At 40.2% G+C, this 16,047-nt stretch overlaps 3 protein-coding genes across 7 annotated transcripts; 1 reads left to right on the top strand and 2 right to left on the bottom strand.

Annotated features, from left to right (window-relative positions):
* Positions 1–1,564: 1,564 nt before the first annotated feature.
* On the bottom strand, positions 1,565–8,937 carry LOC131670635 (uncharacterized). The gene is made up of 5 exons (XM_058946373.1): positions 8,674–8,937; positions 7,522–7,882; positions 4,781–4,808; positions 3,966–4,070; positions 1,565–3,361 (listed from the first exon to the last, which is right to left on the bottom strand). The coding sequence occupies exons 2-5, from the start codon at positions 7,747–7,749 to the stop codon at positions 3,312–3,314; spliced, it is 411 nt and encodes a 136-aa protein (XP_058802356.1). The 5' UTR covers positions 7,750–7,882; positions 8,674–8,937; the 3' UTR covers positions 1,565–3,311.
* Positions 8,938–9,044: 107 nt separating this feature from the next.
* LOC131670633 (dynein light chain Tctex-type protein 2B-like) lies at positions 9,045–16,037 on the top strand. 5 transcript variants are annotated; one of them, XM_058946369.1, is made up of 5 exons: positions 9,045–9,278; positions 15,303–15,423; positions 15,481–15,614; positions 15,686–15,819; positions 15,899–16,037. In XM_058946369.1, exons 2-5 carry the CDS (start codon positions 15,305–15,307, stop codon positions 15,944–15,946), a joined length of 435 nt encoding a protein of 144 aa, XP_058802352.1. In that variant the 5' UTR covers positions 9,045–9,278; positions 15,303–15,304; the 3' UTR covers positions 15,947–16,037. The 5 variants fall into 5 exon arrangements, with proteins under 5 accessions (XP_058802352.1, XP_058802353.1, XP_058802351.1 ...); XM_058946370.1 differs by having other exon boundaries at positions 9,045–9,329; XM_058946368.1 differs by having other exon boundaries at positions 9,267–9,402.
* Positions 11,196–14,736, bottom strand: LOC131670613 (centrosomal protein of 128 kDa-like). The gene is made up of 7 exons (XM_058946333.1): positions 14,560–14,736; positions 14,184–14,493; positions 13,904–14,098; positions 13,679–13,814; positions 13,457–13,606; positions 12,807–12,936; positions 11,196–12,709 (listed from the first exon to the last, which is right to left on the bottom strand). Exons 1-7 carry the CDS (start codon positions 14,734–14,736, stop codon positions 12,509–12,511), a joined length of 1,299 nt encoding a protein of 432 aa, XP_058802316.1. The 3' UTR covers positions 11,196–12,508.
* Positions 16,038–16,047: the final 10 nt, after the last annotated feature.

Genomic DNA, 16,047 nt, shown 5'->3' with positions numbered 1-16,047 from the left:
GTTGATCTTCCATTATCGTCGCGAGACAGTTGAACAGTTTAACCGCGTCCTCCTCGCTTTTGTCGATTCGTAAAGTGCCTTTTCTGATGGCCTGACGAATGACAAAACTAATGAGTTTCTTCAAAACAACGAACGAACGAGATATCGTACATTGCGCAAATTATTGGCTATCCTCATAATCCATTTCTCGTCAAGCTTCTTCTTGCTATTCTTGACCATCGCCTCGAACTCGTAAGCAAAGTCAGACATATCGTACGATTCGCCGTAATCGATAATAGCTTGCTTATCTATTTGACGCATCGTACTGCAATAATGTCAGTAGAGAACTAAGCTAGAAAAAGGCACACTGAAAGATGACTCATGCATTACCTAAACTCACGATACCAGAAGTCCAAAGACTTCCTAATGCACGGATGATAAAGTACCAAAGTCTTCTCAAGTTTCTTCCTTACTTTGCAGAATTTACTTCCCGACTGAGGTGCTTTATGATTAACAGTTCCACTCGGTTTCTGCAAAAGTAAAAAAAAAAAAAAAACAAAAAAACCACACGCCGCGTGAACGTAGAAAAAGACGATACTATTATATCGATCAAAAAACAGACCTGCGTAGCATCATTGTCGGCGCAATCCTGCAACACGAATTCAACCACCGCCTTTTTCATGCTCAGCCTGTAATTATCGTTGACCTCTACGACTAGCGATCTAGTGAGATCGGGAAATCGCAATTTCCATTTCGCCGACACGAGTTGCAACACGGCATCGAGTAGTCGCTGATCAATGGGTGATATGTGTGTGTCGCCGATCCCGCGGGCCACATAGTGATAGTATCGCAGCATCTGGGTGTCATGCCCGGATATCAGATTCTCCGCGAAACTGCCTGGCTGCCCTGACAAATGTTCGTCCCGTTTCTTCGCTATCGCCCGAATCAATCTCTCACGGAACTCCTCGCGCCTGCGGCGCAAGGCCGCATAACAATTTTTCGCGAACGTCCGCTCGCGCTCCTTTCTGCGATCTCTCGCCGGGCTCTCGGCGATCCTGCGAGGCAATATTTTAGGGTCGGTTATATCACCAGTTCGAATGACAGATCGTCGTCGCTCGTACTTGGTCAGTTTGCGTTTGGATTCGTCGAAAATCTCTTTGGGCGCGTCGAACATGGAGAACTCGCCCAGTACATTGTTGAGTTCCTCGTTGCTCTTTCGTTTCCGATCGATCAGTTTGTTCAGCTCGCGAACATCCACCGACTTGATTTCACGAAACAAATTCTCCTTGCTGTACATCGTACTTAGGTTCGGCGTTCAACGGACCACTACCGTGAACAATAAAACAGGAAACCGAAAGAACATTGTTAGTCGGCAAGGCTAACCACTGTGTTTCGCTACGCTGCGCAGGTTAATTCTTGGGGCGCGTTGGTTTCCATAGCGACCGGATTACAGCTGTTCTTGTTGCTGTTCGTTGCCAAGACGGGATAATTGAATTTTCCAACTTCATGGAGATCGGGGAGGCACAGAAAGAAACTCGGACGTTTGAAAGGAAAAGGAATAATAATAATGACAGGTAGATTGCGGTTTTCCATATTTTCTAAATATATTTAGCTATACACTGTACAACAATGTTTAATGTTTATGTCCATACATTTATAGTTGTCGGAATGAAACGACATTTTATGTTTGCTTTTTTTCTCGTTTTCTTGTTTGATTCGTCGACATCGAGTAACAAAATATTCTATCTACTTTACAATCCAATACTAGAGACTTTTATTACCATATTACAACGTGATTGTCGCTGGAAATTATATACTTGTTTGTTGCTTTTGTTTTTCACAGTTAGAATTTTATAATGCGCGTTTGTACACATCTAAAACCAACGAGTATAACATGGCAAAGAAACAGAGTGGTATTGCAAGACCACCTGAACATCGTAGTTGCTGGTATACAGCCAAGTATACAGCCTACTTGTGAGATCATTGTCGAGTTCCCATTGCATACTTATTCCGATCGATCTGTTCACGCCACTCGTTTAATTCGGAATAAAAAGAATATTGTTGCGATAATGACAGCACTGCGAAACCATGGGCATTGTCGTAGAAAAAAATATGAGCTTCGGTATTTCGAAAACAAAATAATTCAGTTTATGCTTCGATAACAAAGGAAAAGTTTTCCATCGTCGTGTAATCAAAAGCACCGAAACTTTCCTCATTGCGATCCGTAAAACTTTCGCTGACTAGAACCAGAAGGGAACGTCCATTCGGCCGTGTCCGCGTAAGTTTTCTAACAAATTTCGCTAGTCGATTGAATAAAAAAAAAAAAAGACACGCACACATATACACACAAATTGCAGCTGGAAGAAGCGCCGATTCTCGAGAGACGTCGACAACGAGCATACGGAAAGTGGTCGCGCGCTGCACATCGCGAAAAGCCAGGTAGAAATTATTGATTTTCTCTCTCCGGCGGCGAGAGGCTTATTAAAACGCGTGTATAGTCTCGCGTGCTGCGCTGCTGCTGCAGCTACCCCGAGGATACGTATACAAAGTATATAAGAACAGGGGCCGGCCAAGGAAGAGACGTCGTGAATTGAAAGAATAATAGCCAGCTCCCCTCTCTGTCTATGTGTGTGTGTGTGTGTGTGTGTGTCCCGCCGAAACCTATAAACCGTATTAGGAAAGAGAGTCAAAGGTGCATGGCCCCTTATGTAGCAATTCTGTGTGTGTGTGTGTGTGTGTGTGTGTGTGTGTGTGTGTGTGTGTGTGTGTGTGTGTGTGTGTATTAGCGAAATCGATATCCTCTATATGTACACTGACGGTCGCTCGCTCACTTTCTCTTCCTTTCGATTGTTTATTACTTTGATTTCTATCGACTTTCGGCTTATAGTAAAGCTTAGGTATACAGGCAAGTTTTTGATCTCGGGTCGCTAGAATTGGAGGATGGAACATTGACGGCTATTGTTTGCGAGTGCTATTTATTTGTTGCCGAGTCGCGCGTGTGCGCGCAAGGCGAGGAAAAATTGGGTCACCTGATGGAATTATCTAGTTCTTATTGCACGCTCGCACACATCATTTGGATTCGAGAAACAAAGGGGCTGGAGAAAGTGGATCTCTCATTTCTGACCATTGTTGACACACCAAACGGCCCAAAGAAATGTTTTGGCGACGACATCTAAACGGTAGGATGTTATATTGCGCAACAGTCGTAGGAACGTCACACACACTGCATCTTGTCAAGTTCCTCGGTTAATCTCGTTTCGTCCGTCGACGTGTCTGTCTTTCATTGTTAATAAAGCATACTCAACACGTACGCACGCTGCGGCGACGACACTTTAGGGCCGAGTAAAGCGGTGGCGTAGTGGCTGCGCCCAGGCGAGTATCTCTACAGAAAAGACAATAACAACACAGTTTCTTTTTTTCATCCTTGCTATTTCCTTCTCTACCTCGGCAATTGTCTGGTGAAAGCACTAAGTAGCTACTACTGAGCACAACATCGAGCAAGAACTGTTGTCCAGCAAAAGAAATCGAGCGGGGAAAAAAAGCGCAAAAAACAAAATACATAGCTACGGTATTTGCTATGATGTGAGAATAATTGATGAAGTAAAGTGCCGCAATAAGAACATTGGCGCGGGCGAAGAGTCGTTGACTGAATTTATGATAGGCAGGCAAATGGGGACGCAAATACATATACACACACACACGCTCTACTTTTTCTTTGGCCGCTTCATGAAGACAAATGAGCTTCTACGCGAGTTTTTCTGCACTGTTGTGTGAGTGTTTTGCTTGTTCTCTACTTAATCTAACGCGTCGATGATAATATACATGTACAAAAGAGAACAACAGAGGAAAAAAATGTATATTTACGCTTTGTGTACGTGAGATAAGAGGAGTTCTTTTTTTGCTATATTACAAGAGGTGTGGAAGTGCTGTTTGCTGTTGCTACTGTCAAAAAGAAACATAAGTTGCGACAGCTTTTTAAGATTTACCATTGTTCTGGAAGCAAGGCAACACCGCGTTCCATACGCGATTGCAGAAGCCACGCGCACGGTTGTTCCAACCCGCCAGCGTCTGGCTGCCGCGGAATTTTTGACCTAGAATTTTAAGTTTTTTTCATTACTGCGTGCTTTGCTTCTCTTTCGACGCTACCGATGGAAATATTCGTGCGAATAAGGCTTTTTTATGCAATGAGATTCAACGAGAGTTTTTTATCTTTCTTTTTACAAAAAACGTACTTTCATTTCAGTGCAGTTTGTTATAACATAACGAAATTCACTAAAAATTATTCCCATTGAATTTATCTTACGGTAATTTTCTATGATGTAATGCTCATTTCTAACTTATGAGACTTCATAAAATTATGGCTTGGGACAACTTGTAAGCTTTGGCTCATATTTTTAGATTCAAGTACTATTAAGGAAATAAAACTCGCAATTTCACAATTAAAGAAGAAAAAAGCTCTTTAGCTTCTTTGAAAATTTGAAAGATTATGAAAAAGAAATCATTTTCGACATGTAGGATGAAAAATTTTTATCTCTGCTTGTAATTCGACAAAAGTATTTTCTTTCTTTAAAAAAAAAAAAAAAATTAAAATTTCGCCTCTGCCACAAGATTTCGAAAAGAAAAAATTGATCATTACTTTTGTCAAATTATGAAATGTTTTATTGTACGATAGAAAGGCAAGACAAGGGCCTTTTTGGGATCTAGTATTGAGATGCAAATAAATACGACATGCACACAAAGCCATTTCGAATCAGGACAGCGCTATCGGTCATGTGACACTCAAAAACAAAGCTCGACTCACCTTCATCGTTTGCTCCGGTTTTGGCCTCCTGAAATCAATCAAAGATGGACTTTTGATTAAATGAAATAATAGAAAAGGCAACATTGACGTTGAAAAGTAAAAGTTTCCTTTTGAAATAACTGCGGAAAAAAGTCGAGTGAGCGCTCTTGAGGATAACGTAATATAGTTATAATACAACCGCGGAAAAAAATACATATATAGGAAGCGAGAATTTCTAGCCCTTCGCTTTTTTCGCCCGACGGTTAATCGGAAATCTTTAGAAAATTATAGAAAGTAGTTTGCTGACCCAGTTACTCCAAGAAATTTAAGCTGTTAAATTATTAGAGCTAGATTTCTTTACAATCACCCAATTATTAAATTATAAATATGCTTCACGTAATCAAACATATTTTATTAATTTCGTGCAATTTGAAATTATAAAATCAGCGTTTTTCATTTTAATTTTAGATCGCGTTGGCGACAAACAAATTCTCATTGAATATGTATTTGTAAATATCGTACGAGATTGATTGCATGGGTATTTCAATATATACACGAATTACATTTGTCGTATGAGTACATACATATACCGATGTTGACTTAAAATATAATTAAAATCTTCTCTCGTTGAAAGTGCTGACGAAAATATCAGAATGTCTAATGAATTTTTTGAAAAATTCACAATTTGTTGGATTTTATTTGCTCGTTAAAAGTTTGTTGAATTTTTGCTCAATTGTTTTATAAAAGTAGAAATTAATAAATTAAAAAAAAAAATAAAAATTTGCATCTACACATCTGACGAAGCTAATTAATATTTATGAAAGCACATTAACATGACGCTTTAATTTAAAAGTAAATAAAGTTAATGGTAAACATGGACTCTTATTTTGTTTTAAATGACGTCAAATAGAAATTAAATAAGAAATACGTTGTCAAAGTTTTACCAAGACTGATTGAATTTAATTAACAACTTTCCATACTAGTGGAATTTTATGATTTACCTTCTTATATTAAATAAAAAATGTAAAACTCTTTCTTGATTAACTTTCGGCTGAAGATAAAACTGCATACAAATTTTTTTTTTCTCACGTGGACTTTTTAAGATCGTGTTACGTACCTGTACAGGTCAGGGATTGGAAAATTGATTATGTATCAAAATTTTCGATATCATATGCTAAAAAAACTTTCCAGGATACGCAATAAGGTCCATTAAATTGTATTAATGGAATTTCAATTAATAGAAAATATTTGTGTGCGACTTAAAGAAAAGTAAATTATTCGAAATTGACCATCGTTTAAGAATTATGAGATTGCGTGATCACTCAATCCTTCTGAGATCGTCACAGCCGGTTAGAATAAAATCCAAAATTAACGAAATCCAACAAATTTACATGGGCTGTAAATGTTACAAGGTCGAATCCTCATTATCGTTAATACACCGCTGTCAAGTGTACATCTCTTATTTAATGTACGAGTGTTATATAAATATACCTGGGTTGGGAACGTAAGTGCACGTAATACGGTATGATGAGACGAGGTGAATTGTTGGAACACCAATTAAAATGATCAAGAACGCGAACGTTTATTTAATACTCCTATTCGAATCGACTTTGACACTGGTAATTATTGCAATAATTCGAGGCTTTTATGATTCGAATACTCTTATTCGACCGAAATCCATCACGTGCCCTTTGGCGAGGTATAGAATGATAGGCAACATCCAGCCGTATTTATGCTTCGTCCACATTTTACGTTTCTGCTTATTCGGAAGGAAAAAAAATTGTTTTTCCGCTCGATTCCGAGCTGCTTCGCTGTTTTCAAACGCGTTCTGTTTTCAGAGAGCGCAGCTATTTATTTGTTAAAAACTCCTCCGCCTCTGATAATCAGAAAACACACTGACGAGAAAATAGCTAGAGTCAAGGCTTCGGCAGCAATAATTGATGATTATTAGCTCTGCCGGACGTTTTCATTTATCTCTTCGTATATCATCGATACTCGTATTCGACTTGTACTACGCCGCCTATTCGATTTACGTATCTGAACACTGGCCGTGCAAAAGAACGCGTCGCACTGTGCGTCACGGCAACGCAATGGTCGTTGCGCGACACGGAGGCTTGCGAAAATGTTTTGTACAGAAATGGCAATGTTTATTCAACGGGTTGGCGAGTACATCTCTTATCTGACTGGAAAAACGTTCTTCCGCATGATTCACCTGTGTCGTGTGCGCGCGCGCGTGTTCGAAGAAGTAACAATAACGAAGCCGACAATAATGCCATTTTCAATTAGATAATACTTAGTTGTGTTTGTTGTTTACTTATAGTTTCGAACAGTCTATTGCTATAGTTGAAGTTTTACTCGGCAATGCTATACCTGAAATTTGACTGATCAGCATATATTTACCTCGATAAAAACGCAATGGCTTGGCTTTAGTTCAATTGACAATTTGTTGACGTTCGTTGGAAGTTGACGAATGAGATAGTAAGTGTAAGGCTAGCAATAGAGCGATTAGAATTAGCAGATAATTACATTCGTTATAGTTATCAATGATCGTAACAGCGTTTAACTGTTGATTCGATCGCGGCGAGACGCGCAATCGATAAGACGTTTTGCCCTTAGCGTCGAGTGAAAACCTAATGAAATATCTGTAAGCTGTATCGCGTTGTCGAATTGATCCGCGATTCGAGAAGCTGAATTCGAACCAATTAACCGGGAAAGCCAATAAAGCGCCGACGCGGAGGAGGCGAGGGCTCGAGAAATCCCACCTGTTCGGCCCTCTTGGCAGCCTCGGCGGTGGCCGTCTCGATGAGCTCGCTGACAAAGTCGCTGGCCTGCCTCATGAGCTCCTCGTCCTGCATGAAGGCTTGCTTGCGCTCTTCGAAGGAGTCGTCGCTCTCGCGCCGCGACGACGTCGTCGACGGCGACGCGACGAAGGTCCGGTCGTGCTCGTCGGCCGCCGGCGACGAGAATTTCAGCTTCATTCGCACGCTCATCGTGCGATCTTTTAGTGCGCAGGCCAGACGAGCCGCTGTCACCGCCGCCGCCGCCGCCGCCGCTCGATGCCCCTCGTTGCCGAATTCGCCGCTGCCTCGAGATCTGCCTCGCGCCTACTGCTGCGCACCGGGACTGCAAGAATGTGACGATCAACCCTGTTAATTGTCTGGTATTCCGTTTACCTTGCCGATAGTGGGTCGGTGCGAATTCGCCAAAGTACTTTTCGTGCCAAGTCCACGCCGTTGCTGCAGCCGATTAATCACGCGTCGAGGGAGAAATATCAAGCGCGAACGTGCGAAAGCGGCAAACGCGACAGCAGCTCGTTCACGCTAATGCTCGGCGAGACAATCGTATTTAACTATTTGCACAGCGTCACGGTCGGACGAGGAACGGAGCTATTGCCAGTGCTACCGACACGACTCTGAACCAAAGCAGTAATGCGTGAACCTTAAGCCAAAGAGACTGGTTTTTCCGATGGCGAAGCGCGAAAAAAAGTGAAAGTCAAGCGCCGCAAGACAAAGCGGAATCTCGCGCGAGCGCGAGCATCCGACGAGGAACCGTAGCGCTGGATCGAGAGTCAATCAGTTGGCGACCGTAGCGAGAAATGATACGCAGCTGCCCCGGTTGCCTCGCACTTGGAAACACGCTTGCCTGTCTCTCTCTGACGACCCCCCCTTCATCTAGCCAGCATCCCCCTTACTCTGCCCCATACAAGCAAGCAACGAAAATACTTGTCCTTGGCGGAAGCTCTCTCGGCGAATGTGGGTCAGGCGGATGACACTGGGCAGATGCGCAGGGTAGGGAAAAAACAAGGGAAAATTCGTCAATCGATAATTAAGAGGCAAGTACTCGGCGTCCGTCTCGCGGGCTGGCTGGGTTGCGCTCGATCGAGCGCGGCGTCGGGCCTTTCGCGCCTCACTTACGGAGCTTGCCGACTCCCCGAGGATGAGCGAGGAAGCCGCATGACCACCTGTGGCTTATTACTTGCGACGGTGCAGCGCGTCCGCCGACTGCGACGTGTAGCCGTGGCGCGTCACCGAGCGAGACACTCGCGCACACCTCATCTTGGACACGCGCGTGCCGTGCGGACGAGCGGAACTTCGCAGCGAGCGTTCCACGTATAGAGAGAAAGAGAGAGAGAAAGAGAGAGAGATAGAGAGAAACGTGCCACTCGCGCGCTTGTCACCGAGCTACTGGCACTATCTCGGCTTGTGCAAGGCAGCAGCGCAGCAGCAGCAGCAGCAGCAGCTCGGCTCAGCTAGGGACGGGCGCATGCGTCGAGCAAGCTCTCCAGTCCCGATCACGTTTTTTATTTTGTCTTTTTGCTGCCCGACGAGTTACTAGTACGTATGTCCGTACAGTGAATGTGCGTGGCCAAAGGTGCTTATCGAGAGCTTTTCTTCACCATTTGCGGTGGAGAAGGAGCCAAGACTACTAATGCTTGCCAGGATGATCAGCTGTATTGAGAACGAGTAGACGAGATGCATACATTATATATACGCGTGTACATGTTGTGGTCGTTATCCTGGTGCGTTTCCATTCTGAACTGCCTGAAAGGGATGCGTATTGCTCGTTTGAGGTATGAGTGTCTTTTAAAGCAATGTTAGACCCATGCGAAAAGGTGGTAAAAAAAATGAAGAACAAATACTAAGGTATTTACAATGGTACAACTGAATTACGAATTACTCAAAAGCCATGTATTAACGGTATAGCGCCGTGCGTTAACTTATAATTATCGTTACGCTAGAGGCTAAAGATTATTTCCGTCTAGTATGTGTATCTACCGATTTTCGTTATTGTTTGTTTCCGCTTCCGTTCCCATGTTTTTTTTTCAATTAACACGACAATTTATAAAGAGGCGATCGAAAAACTTCAAATGCTATATGCGCGTACGCGCGATCGAGTCATCGAGACATCGTTGAGTTTTTCAATGAAAACCTAGGTTGTCGATTCGACCGCTGACATAATTAATGCGCGCGTGCGTGCGAGAACGACGATCGCTGCGAAGAAAGTAGACCAGCGGTCAAACACGTTAATTTATCGATAATGAAATAAAAGCAGGGTTGGGCGTGAGAGAACGCGATAAGACTTCGGTAGCTCATTGTTGCTGATCGCGTGCAATGAATGGGAGCGATATATAGAATTGATGACCGAAAAATCTACTCGATCTATAGATATCCGATGGAGCGAATATTCGTTTTATGTCCTGCAAGATTGACAACTCGTATATTAAAACGAGAATATAACATCTACATGCAAGCTCAATCCGTCAGTAAAAGTAACACCTCGGAGAACACTTTCGCCGCAGTAATCATTATTTCCGATGGACCGTAAAGACTTTTTCCTTCTCTTTTTGCAGAGAGAATTGAACAATGGTCACAGATGACGAGCACGTAAGGGAGGTGAAAAGAGCCACAAAATTGACCGCGCGTTGAGCGTCGAGAACAGCCGGTGTGTGCGAACACGCGTGTGCCCTCCAAATGGCTTTTGACCCATTCGCTCATATCAGGGGAAGTTTTTTTTCATCGAGAATCCTGCACGCGTGATTAATCGCCAAAGTGCGAACACTGATCTAATAACAAATCTCTCTTTTTTATATTTCGTTAGCGATGTCTTGTGCAATTATAACTGGATGAAAAATGCTTTCGTTCTTTCTTTCTTTCTTTTGTTTAAAGGTATCTAATGGATCGATTCGATACCTCGAAGAGAGAAAAACATTTTCAACAGATGGCTTGGTTTTTATAATCTTTTTCTTTAAGAAGGCAGTGTTATTTAGATTTGGTATGCAAAGTTGAATTTTCACCTAGACTTATATAAATTAGATAAAATGAAATTATATATAAAAAGAAATTTCATATGTATGGAAATCATATTTTTACGTTGTATTCTATTTCATTACTAGGTCGGTGAATGAGGTACCCTAAAAACGCGAGAAGGTGTAGGGGCAAAACAATAACTAAACCCGTTTCATTATTATTTCATTGTTGTTTCATTACTATGTTCTCAATAATATCAAATGGTTTTCAATATATATCCTTTTAATATTGTTTTTATAAAAAAATGATATAAAAGAACTAAGTGATTAGTTCATATGCTGTCCTTACCGTTGTTGTTTCATAATATACATCAGCGTTATTATGCTTTTCACTTTAATGAAACAATATAATGTGAATCCTTTGAATTGGTAAATTACAATTTATCCTTTTCAGCTTAGTCTTGATTTAGTAGAACAATTAACTACAATTTACCCAAATTCAAGTTTAGTTGGACAGCACGGTGAAATCTTACATATTTATTTTTTTTAAATGATTCTTTATTTCTCTGAAAGAAATAAACAATTTTTGAATAAATTTTAGATGTATATTTTCCGGTGATGTTTCAAGCCTTCAAGTAATACTGTATGAAAGACAACTGATTTTATTATATTAATGGCATTATTAGACAATGCAACATTGAAGACAGTTCGTCACTTTTTTTCACCAACAATAAATTAAAGCTCTACACGTCATCAAGGAAGGAGTTCATGGCATTGATCATGGTCTTTTTCAAAGCCTGTTGGCGGCTTTGAATGACTGTAGAAGAGTATTGCACGTTCACGTGTATATTCTACGATCGCTATACATTAGCAATGCACGCTTCAGAAGCATTTCTATACCGCTCACCTCTTTTAACACGGCGGCTATATAAAATGCTGTAGCAGTTTCCTCTGGAGGCATCCTCCCCAATAGTCGTAGTGTGTTTTGGCTGTAAAAACGGTAAAAAAGAGAGTGGCCACTCGTGACGATGCGACGAGTTCTAAGGCAATACTTAGAACTCGTCGCATCGTCAAAAAAAAAATAGCAAAATTTGATATACATGCGCTGTCACGGATAAAACGTAAATGATATGCTGCGTATTGCTATAACCAGCCGAGGTTTCCATGAGAGTGATGCTAAACATAAGGACAGAAATAACTACACGTAAGGAATTTTCATTTTGACGAATTTATTTTGATAGTAAAATCGCAGTCTGTTATAAAAACTTGAAATATGAATCAAGTTCAATTGACTTGCAAACTGTTATTGTACAGTGCGTGGCACGGACAAAGGTGCGAAAAGGCCGATATTTGCGAGTTTAGCCAACGAGACGCTTGCGGATAGAATCCTGCTGTTCTACAATGGACGCGGCAAAGTAGTGGCAGCGAACATGCCGATCGATATTTCGAGCGAATTAACAAGCGGAAAGCCGCTAATAAAGTTGCGCCGATCACTTGGCCGCAATCAAGTTCTCCCGCTCACGCGCCGCATTCGCTAGACCTTTCTTTCTCAATGTATCCCTGGCGCCTTCGCTGGTGATATACACATACTGCCACCGGGCTTATCGATTCCATAAGGCGCTATTGCATACGTGAGCTGCTTTCGAAGAATCGCGAAAAAGATTTTTGTACTGTTTTTTTTAATTTTGTTTTCGCCGTATGAAGCTAATGATCTTTACGAATGTAGGTGTGACTACCGTTGACATATTCAAAGTACTAAGTGCGCTATGATCATTTCGTATAGTAATTTTTTATTCAATGACGGTAAGTCTGCTTTCGTGTTGTACGCTTAGGTGGGTATACGTAAAGTCTAGGTCATAAATAATCAAGAGTTATGTATTACTTCCAGCGAGAATTAACAGCAAATCAAAGCCTAAAATTTACCAGTGAAAATAGTTATCGCGTATGAATTGATGAAATAAAAGAAATTGAATAGTCGATGTGAATTCTGCAGCGATAATGAATTATTTATTTGCCTTTCGTCCTCTCTTCTTCTTCTGTCTGGCAGATATTCTCTCATGATAAGCGCGCCAAGTCCTTTGAATAATGCGAGCCGCACGGTTCTTCTCAAAATTGTCGAGCTGCTCTGCGAAAGCTTGCATCATTGCAAGTTCGCGCTCTTTCTTCAAGTTCAAGTATAGTACGCTTTGAACTTCGTACTCATTCTGAAAAAAATGTTTAAAAGTCAACTCGACGAATGGAATAATGCATCTATTAGATGGGGAGAGCACACAGTTCAGTTATTAATTTTAATGTGCGCACCTTCAGAATTTCGTACTGGCGGTTTAGGACGCTTAGTTCATTTTGCAACATTTCTTTCAGCTCGTTTAGTTTCGTTAGGTCTCGATCATAGCTATTTCGTGCTATTGTGTTTTTCTTTTCAGCTTCTATACTAAATTGTTATTCGAATGTTTATTTGTGATATTTGAATATATAAATAGTCACGCTTAAAAAAAGAAATTTCAAAATCATCACTCAATAAAATCTACCACTGGTAGCTTCAAAATTAGATTTTGATGAAAGAGTTGAAAGCAAATAATTTAATCAGCGTGCAATATTCTTGACTTTACATATTTGAATACTCCAATTTAAATTGCTCTCAAACCAATTCAATTAATTTCTATAGATTGAAATATGAAACTATACGAAGAGTACGAATTTCTCTTTTAACGGAAAACTTCAATTAAAGCAATAGCTGCATTCTCTCAAAATATTAGTTATTGAAGTACATGGTGTTTACTGGAAAAAAACGTTCCATTTTATTTGCGCCTGGCTATTATGACGCACTCGCAAAGTATAAATTATAAAAACCAAAGTATGTTAATGGAGCCTGGAGCCATAATTTTTCGTCCAAAGTGCTCTGAAAAAAATTGTTCGCAAAATGTCCGCAGCTGAAATTTCAGTTAATTTACCACAATTTTCTCAAATATTTCTCGTGCTCCAAATTAACAATCGTTAAGTTGTCCAGCATTGCGGCATGGGCCTTCACTTGATTATGCAGATTATTCTCCTCTTCTGCTGCGTCGTCCCTCAGTTCACGCAAATTTCGCTCGTAACATTGTCTAACGTAACAATGTCGATGATATTGACAATCCGTTGGATTATTCATTTTCACGTGAATTAATTCGACTTACGTCTCAAGGTCGATTTCCTTTTTGTGTTTTCGTCTCGACTCGTCGATCATGGCATTCAGATTTTCTATTTCTTCTCGTGATTTTTCCACTGTTTCAGCATGTTCTTGGGCCTCGTCGATAAATTCATTGTGGAGTTCTATAATAAAAAAAAAGTAATTAAATAAAAATAAAGATCCAATTAAATTCGGTTAGGATATCGATTAACGTGCAAGCGTCGACTGATACTTTTGATGTCTTCTCGAGCTCTGGCAATTAAAATTTCGGCGTTTCGCAGCTCTAATTTTCGCTCGCGCACTTGTTTCGGTGTCATTCTCATTTGCCATTCCACGACTTGTTGCAATGACCGTACGCATTCTAACGTTTCTCTACGACTCTTGGAATCCTCGTCCTCTTTATCGATCGCCATAGACAGCATTTCATCTTCGTATCGCAGCAAAGTCTTTCAAGGAAACAGGAGAGAAAAAAACATATTCTTAACTCTCAAGTCGTAAATATCACTGTAGACTTTTGGAAAAGCAGTAAATACAACTTACTTCCAACACCGCTGGCATATACGTCAATAATTGATCATTGCCACCTTGATACAAAACTATCTGTCTCGATTCTGAAAAGGAACAAGTACTTTTCTTACGTTGTAAAACGAGAGTAACGATTGTCAATTTCAATTTACCATTTTCCGGATCGGCCTGGTAAACATGCTCGTTCAATAAATTTTCTCTTTCGCAGATATAGTAAAACTGCCTCAATTCCCTCACATGGTGGTGTTTGCAAAACCTTCGAAACCTATCTTGCTTCAGAAGCGTGGGTAGATACAACTGTGCAACAAAGAAAACGAAGACAATCAATTTTCATTAGCGTCAATCAAAATTTTCTTCGCTCACCGCAATCCTTAATTTCCGGGAAAACTGCTCGATAATCCTCAGCAATCTGTTAATTAGCTCCTCACGAACGTCCATGACTGTGTTTCTTTTGTTTGCTGGATTTAATTTGAAAATCAATATGTACGTAGTGTGCAAGACTCCCACGGTTTGCGTAGGTGAAAGACCTTTATGCCACATACTCGGTCACTCTAACATGTTTAATCACTGCGCTGCAACTGGAAATGGAAAGCGACTGCTTTTTCTTTTCCTTTACCATGGGTCATTTCTTATCCAAAAGATTTTTGATAAATCATGTCGCTTCCGTTTGCCTTGACTGCTATATACCGTCCGCGGCCTTCGGGGTATTGATTTTGCTTTTTGCGAGCACTGCTTAGGACGAATATATCGAATTTCGCGGCTTCTTTATCACAGCTGATGGCCAGAGCAGAAGCGCACTCTTTCTCTTTACTTTCGCATATTTTTCGAAGAAGACATTTATACAAACAAACGTCAACTGTCAATATATTTTTGTTTGATATTGTTGATCGTTCGGGCGCTCTCTTCGTCAGTATATTTTTGTAGTTGTCACGGTTCATCGTTCGATTTTACTTTGTTGCCAGACAACGCGCGTGAAAATACCATGGAAACCTGAAAGACTTCTGCTTAGCAATTGGTTACCTGCTTTTAACCTCAAAATATATTATACGCTTATAAGTTAAAAATTATGTTTATTTTCTGTTAATTTGCTTTATTTTATCAAAAAGTAATGGAAAATTTACCTGAGTCACGGAGTAATTCGAAACAAGAGGATGATTCACCGGAAAATATCGATAATGCTGAATCGGAGTCGGCGAAATATCAAATAAGGCCTAAACTTGAAGAAAAGTGAGTGTTTATTCAAATTGTTGAATGGAAATTTTTAATGTACTGTTTTTATTTTAGATTCAAACCAATGTTGGCTAAAGAGGTGATTCACAATGTTTTGTACGATCGGTTATCAAATAAAGAGTATGACAGAGAACAGGCTCCAAATTGGGCAAAAGAAATTGCAGATATTATCAGAGAAAAAATGAAAAGTCAGTATATATTTCAATTTAATTTCTTAGCTTAATAGTAATTTACTGACATAGTTTTATTATGGTTGTAGAACTGGAGTTCAAGAGATACAAGTACGTTGTGAGTGTTGTAGTTGGAAGTCGAGAAGGAGCTGGTGTAAAAGTTGGTACTCGTTGTATTTGGGATGCTGAAGCAGATTGCTATGCATATGATAGCTTTTTGAATGTAAAAATTGTTTTACTTACTTTACCTTTTATGTTTACATTATGATTTACAATTATTAATAACCGTTGTATACTTTCAGGACACAATTTTCTGTGTAACTGCTGTCTATGCAATTTATGTTTATTGAAGTTCGAGTGAATGATTATTGTTGATCTATCTAGCGACAATTAATTTATACACAATGTAAAAAGTGATTCATGACATTTATTATATGATATTGTAATTATG

Source organism: Phymastichus coffea, unplaced genomic scaffold (genome assembly GCF_024137745.1).
Source record: "Phymastichus coffea isolate CEN01 unplaced genomic scaffold, Cenicafe_Pcof_1.1 PCOF00112, whole genome shotgun sequence".
In the NCBI taxonomy this organism is placed as follows: domain Eukaryota; kingdom Metazoa; phylum Arthropoda; class Insecta; order Hymenoptera; family Eulophidae; genus Phymastichus; species Phymastichus coffea.
Note: the sequence above shows the minus strand (reverse complement) of the source record. Positions and strands in the feature narration are given on the sequence as shown.

What these genes read in the sequence shown, in the direction of transcription:
- LOC131670613 (XM_058946333.1), bottom strand. Translation starts at nt 14,736, where the DNA reads ATGTGGCATAAAGGTCTTTCACCTACGCAAACCGTGGGAGTCTTGCAC. An exon ending in CCCGGAAATTAAGGATTGCG is followed by an intron (nt 14,494 to 14,559) that starts GTGAGCGAAGAA and finishes TTTGTTGCACAG; the next exon opens with TTGTATCTACCCACGCTTCT. An exon ending in AAATATTTGAGAAAATTGTG is followed by an intron (nt 12,937 to 13,456) that starts GTAAATTAACTG and finishes ATAACAATTTAG; the next exon opens with TATAGAAGCTGAAAAGAAAA.
- LOC131670635 (XM_058946373.1), bottom strand. Translation starts at nt 7,749, where the DNA reads ATGAGCGTGCGAATGAAGCTGAAATTCTCGTCGCCGGCGGCCGACGAG. An exon ending in CTGCCAAGAGGGCCGAACAG is followed by an intron (nt 4,809 to 7,521) that starts GTGGGATTTCTC and finishes GATTGATTTCAG; the next exon opens with GAGGCCAAAACCGGAGCAAA. An exon ending in AACCGGAGCAAACGATGAAG is followed by an intron (nt 4,071 to 4,780) that starts GTGAGTCGAGCT and finishes TTAAAATTCTAG; the next exon opens with GTCAAAAATTCCGCGGCAGC.
- LOC131670633 (XM_058946369.1), top strand. Translation starts at nt 15,305, where the DNA reads ATGGAAAATTTACCTGAGTCACGGAGTAATTCGAAACAAGAGGATGAT. An exon ending in TATCAGAGAAAAAATGAAAA is followed by an intron (nt 15,615 to 15,685) that starts GTCAGTATATAT and finishes TTATGGTTGTAG; the next exon opens with AACTGGAGTTCAAGAGATAC. An exon ending in CATATGATAGCTTTTTGAAT is followed by an intron (nt 15,820 to 15,898) that starts GTAAAAATTGTT and finishes GTATACTTTCAG; the next exon opens with GACACAATTTTCTGTGTAAC.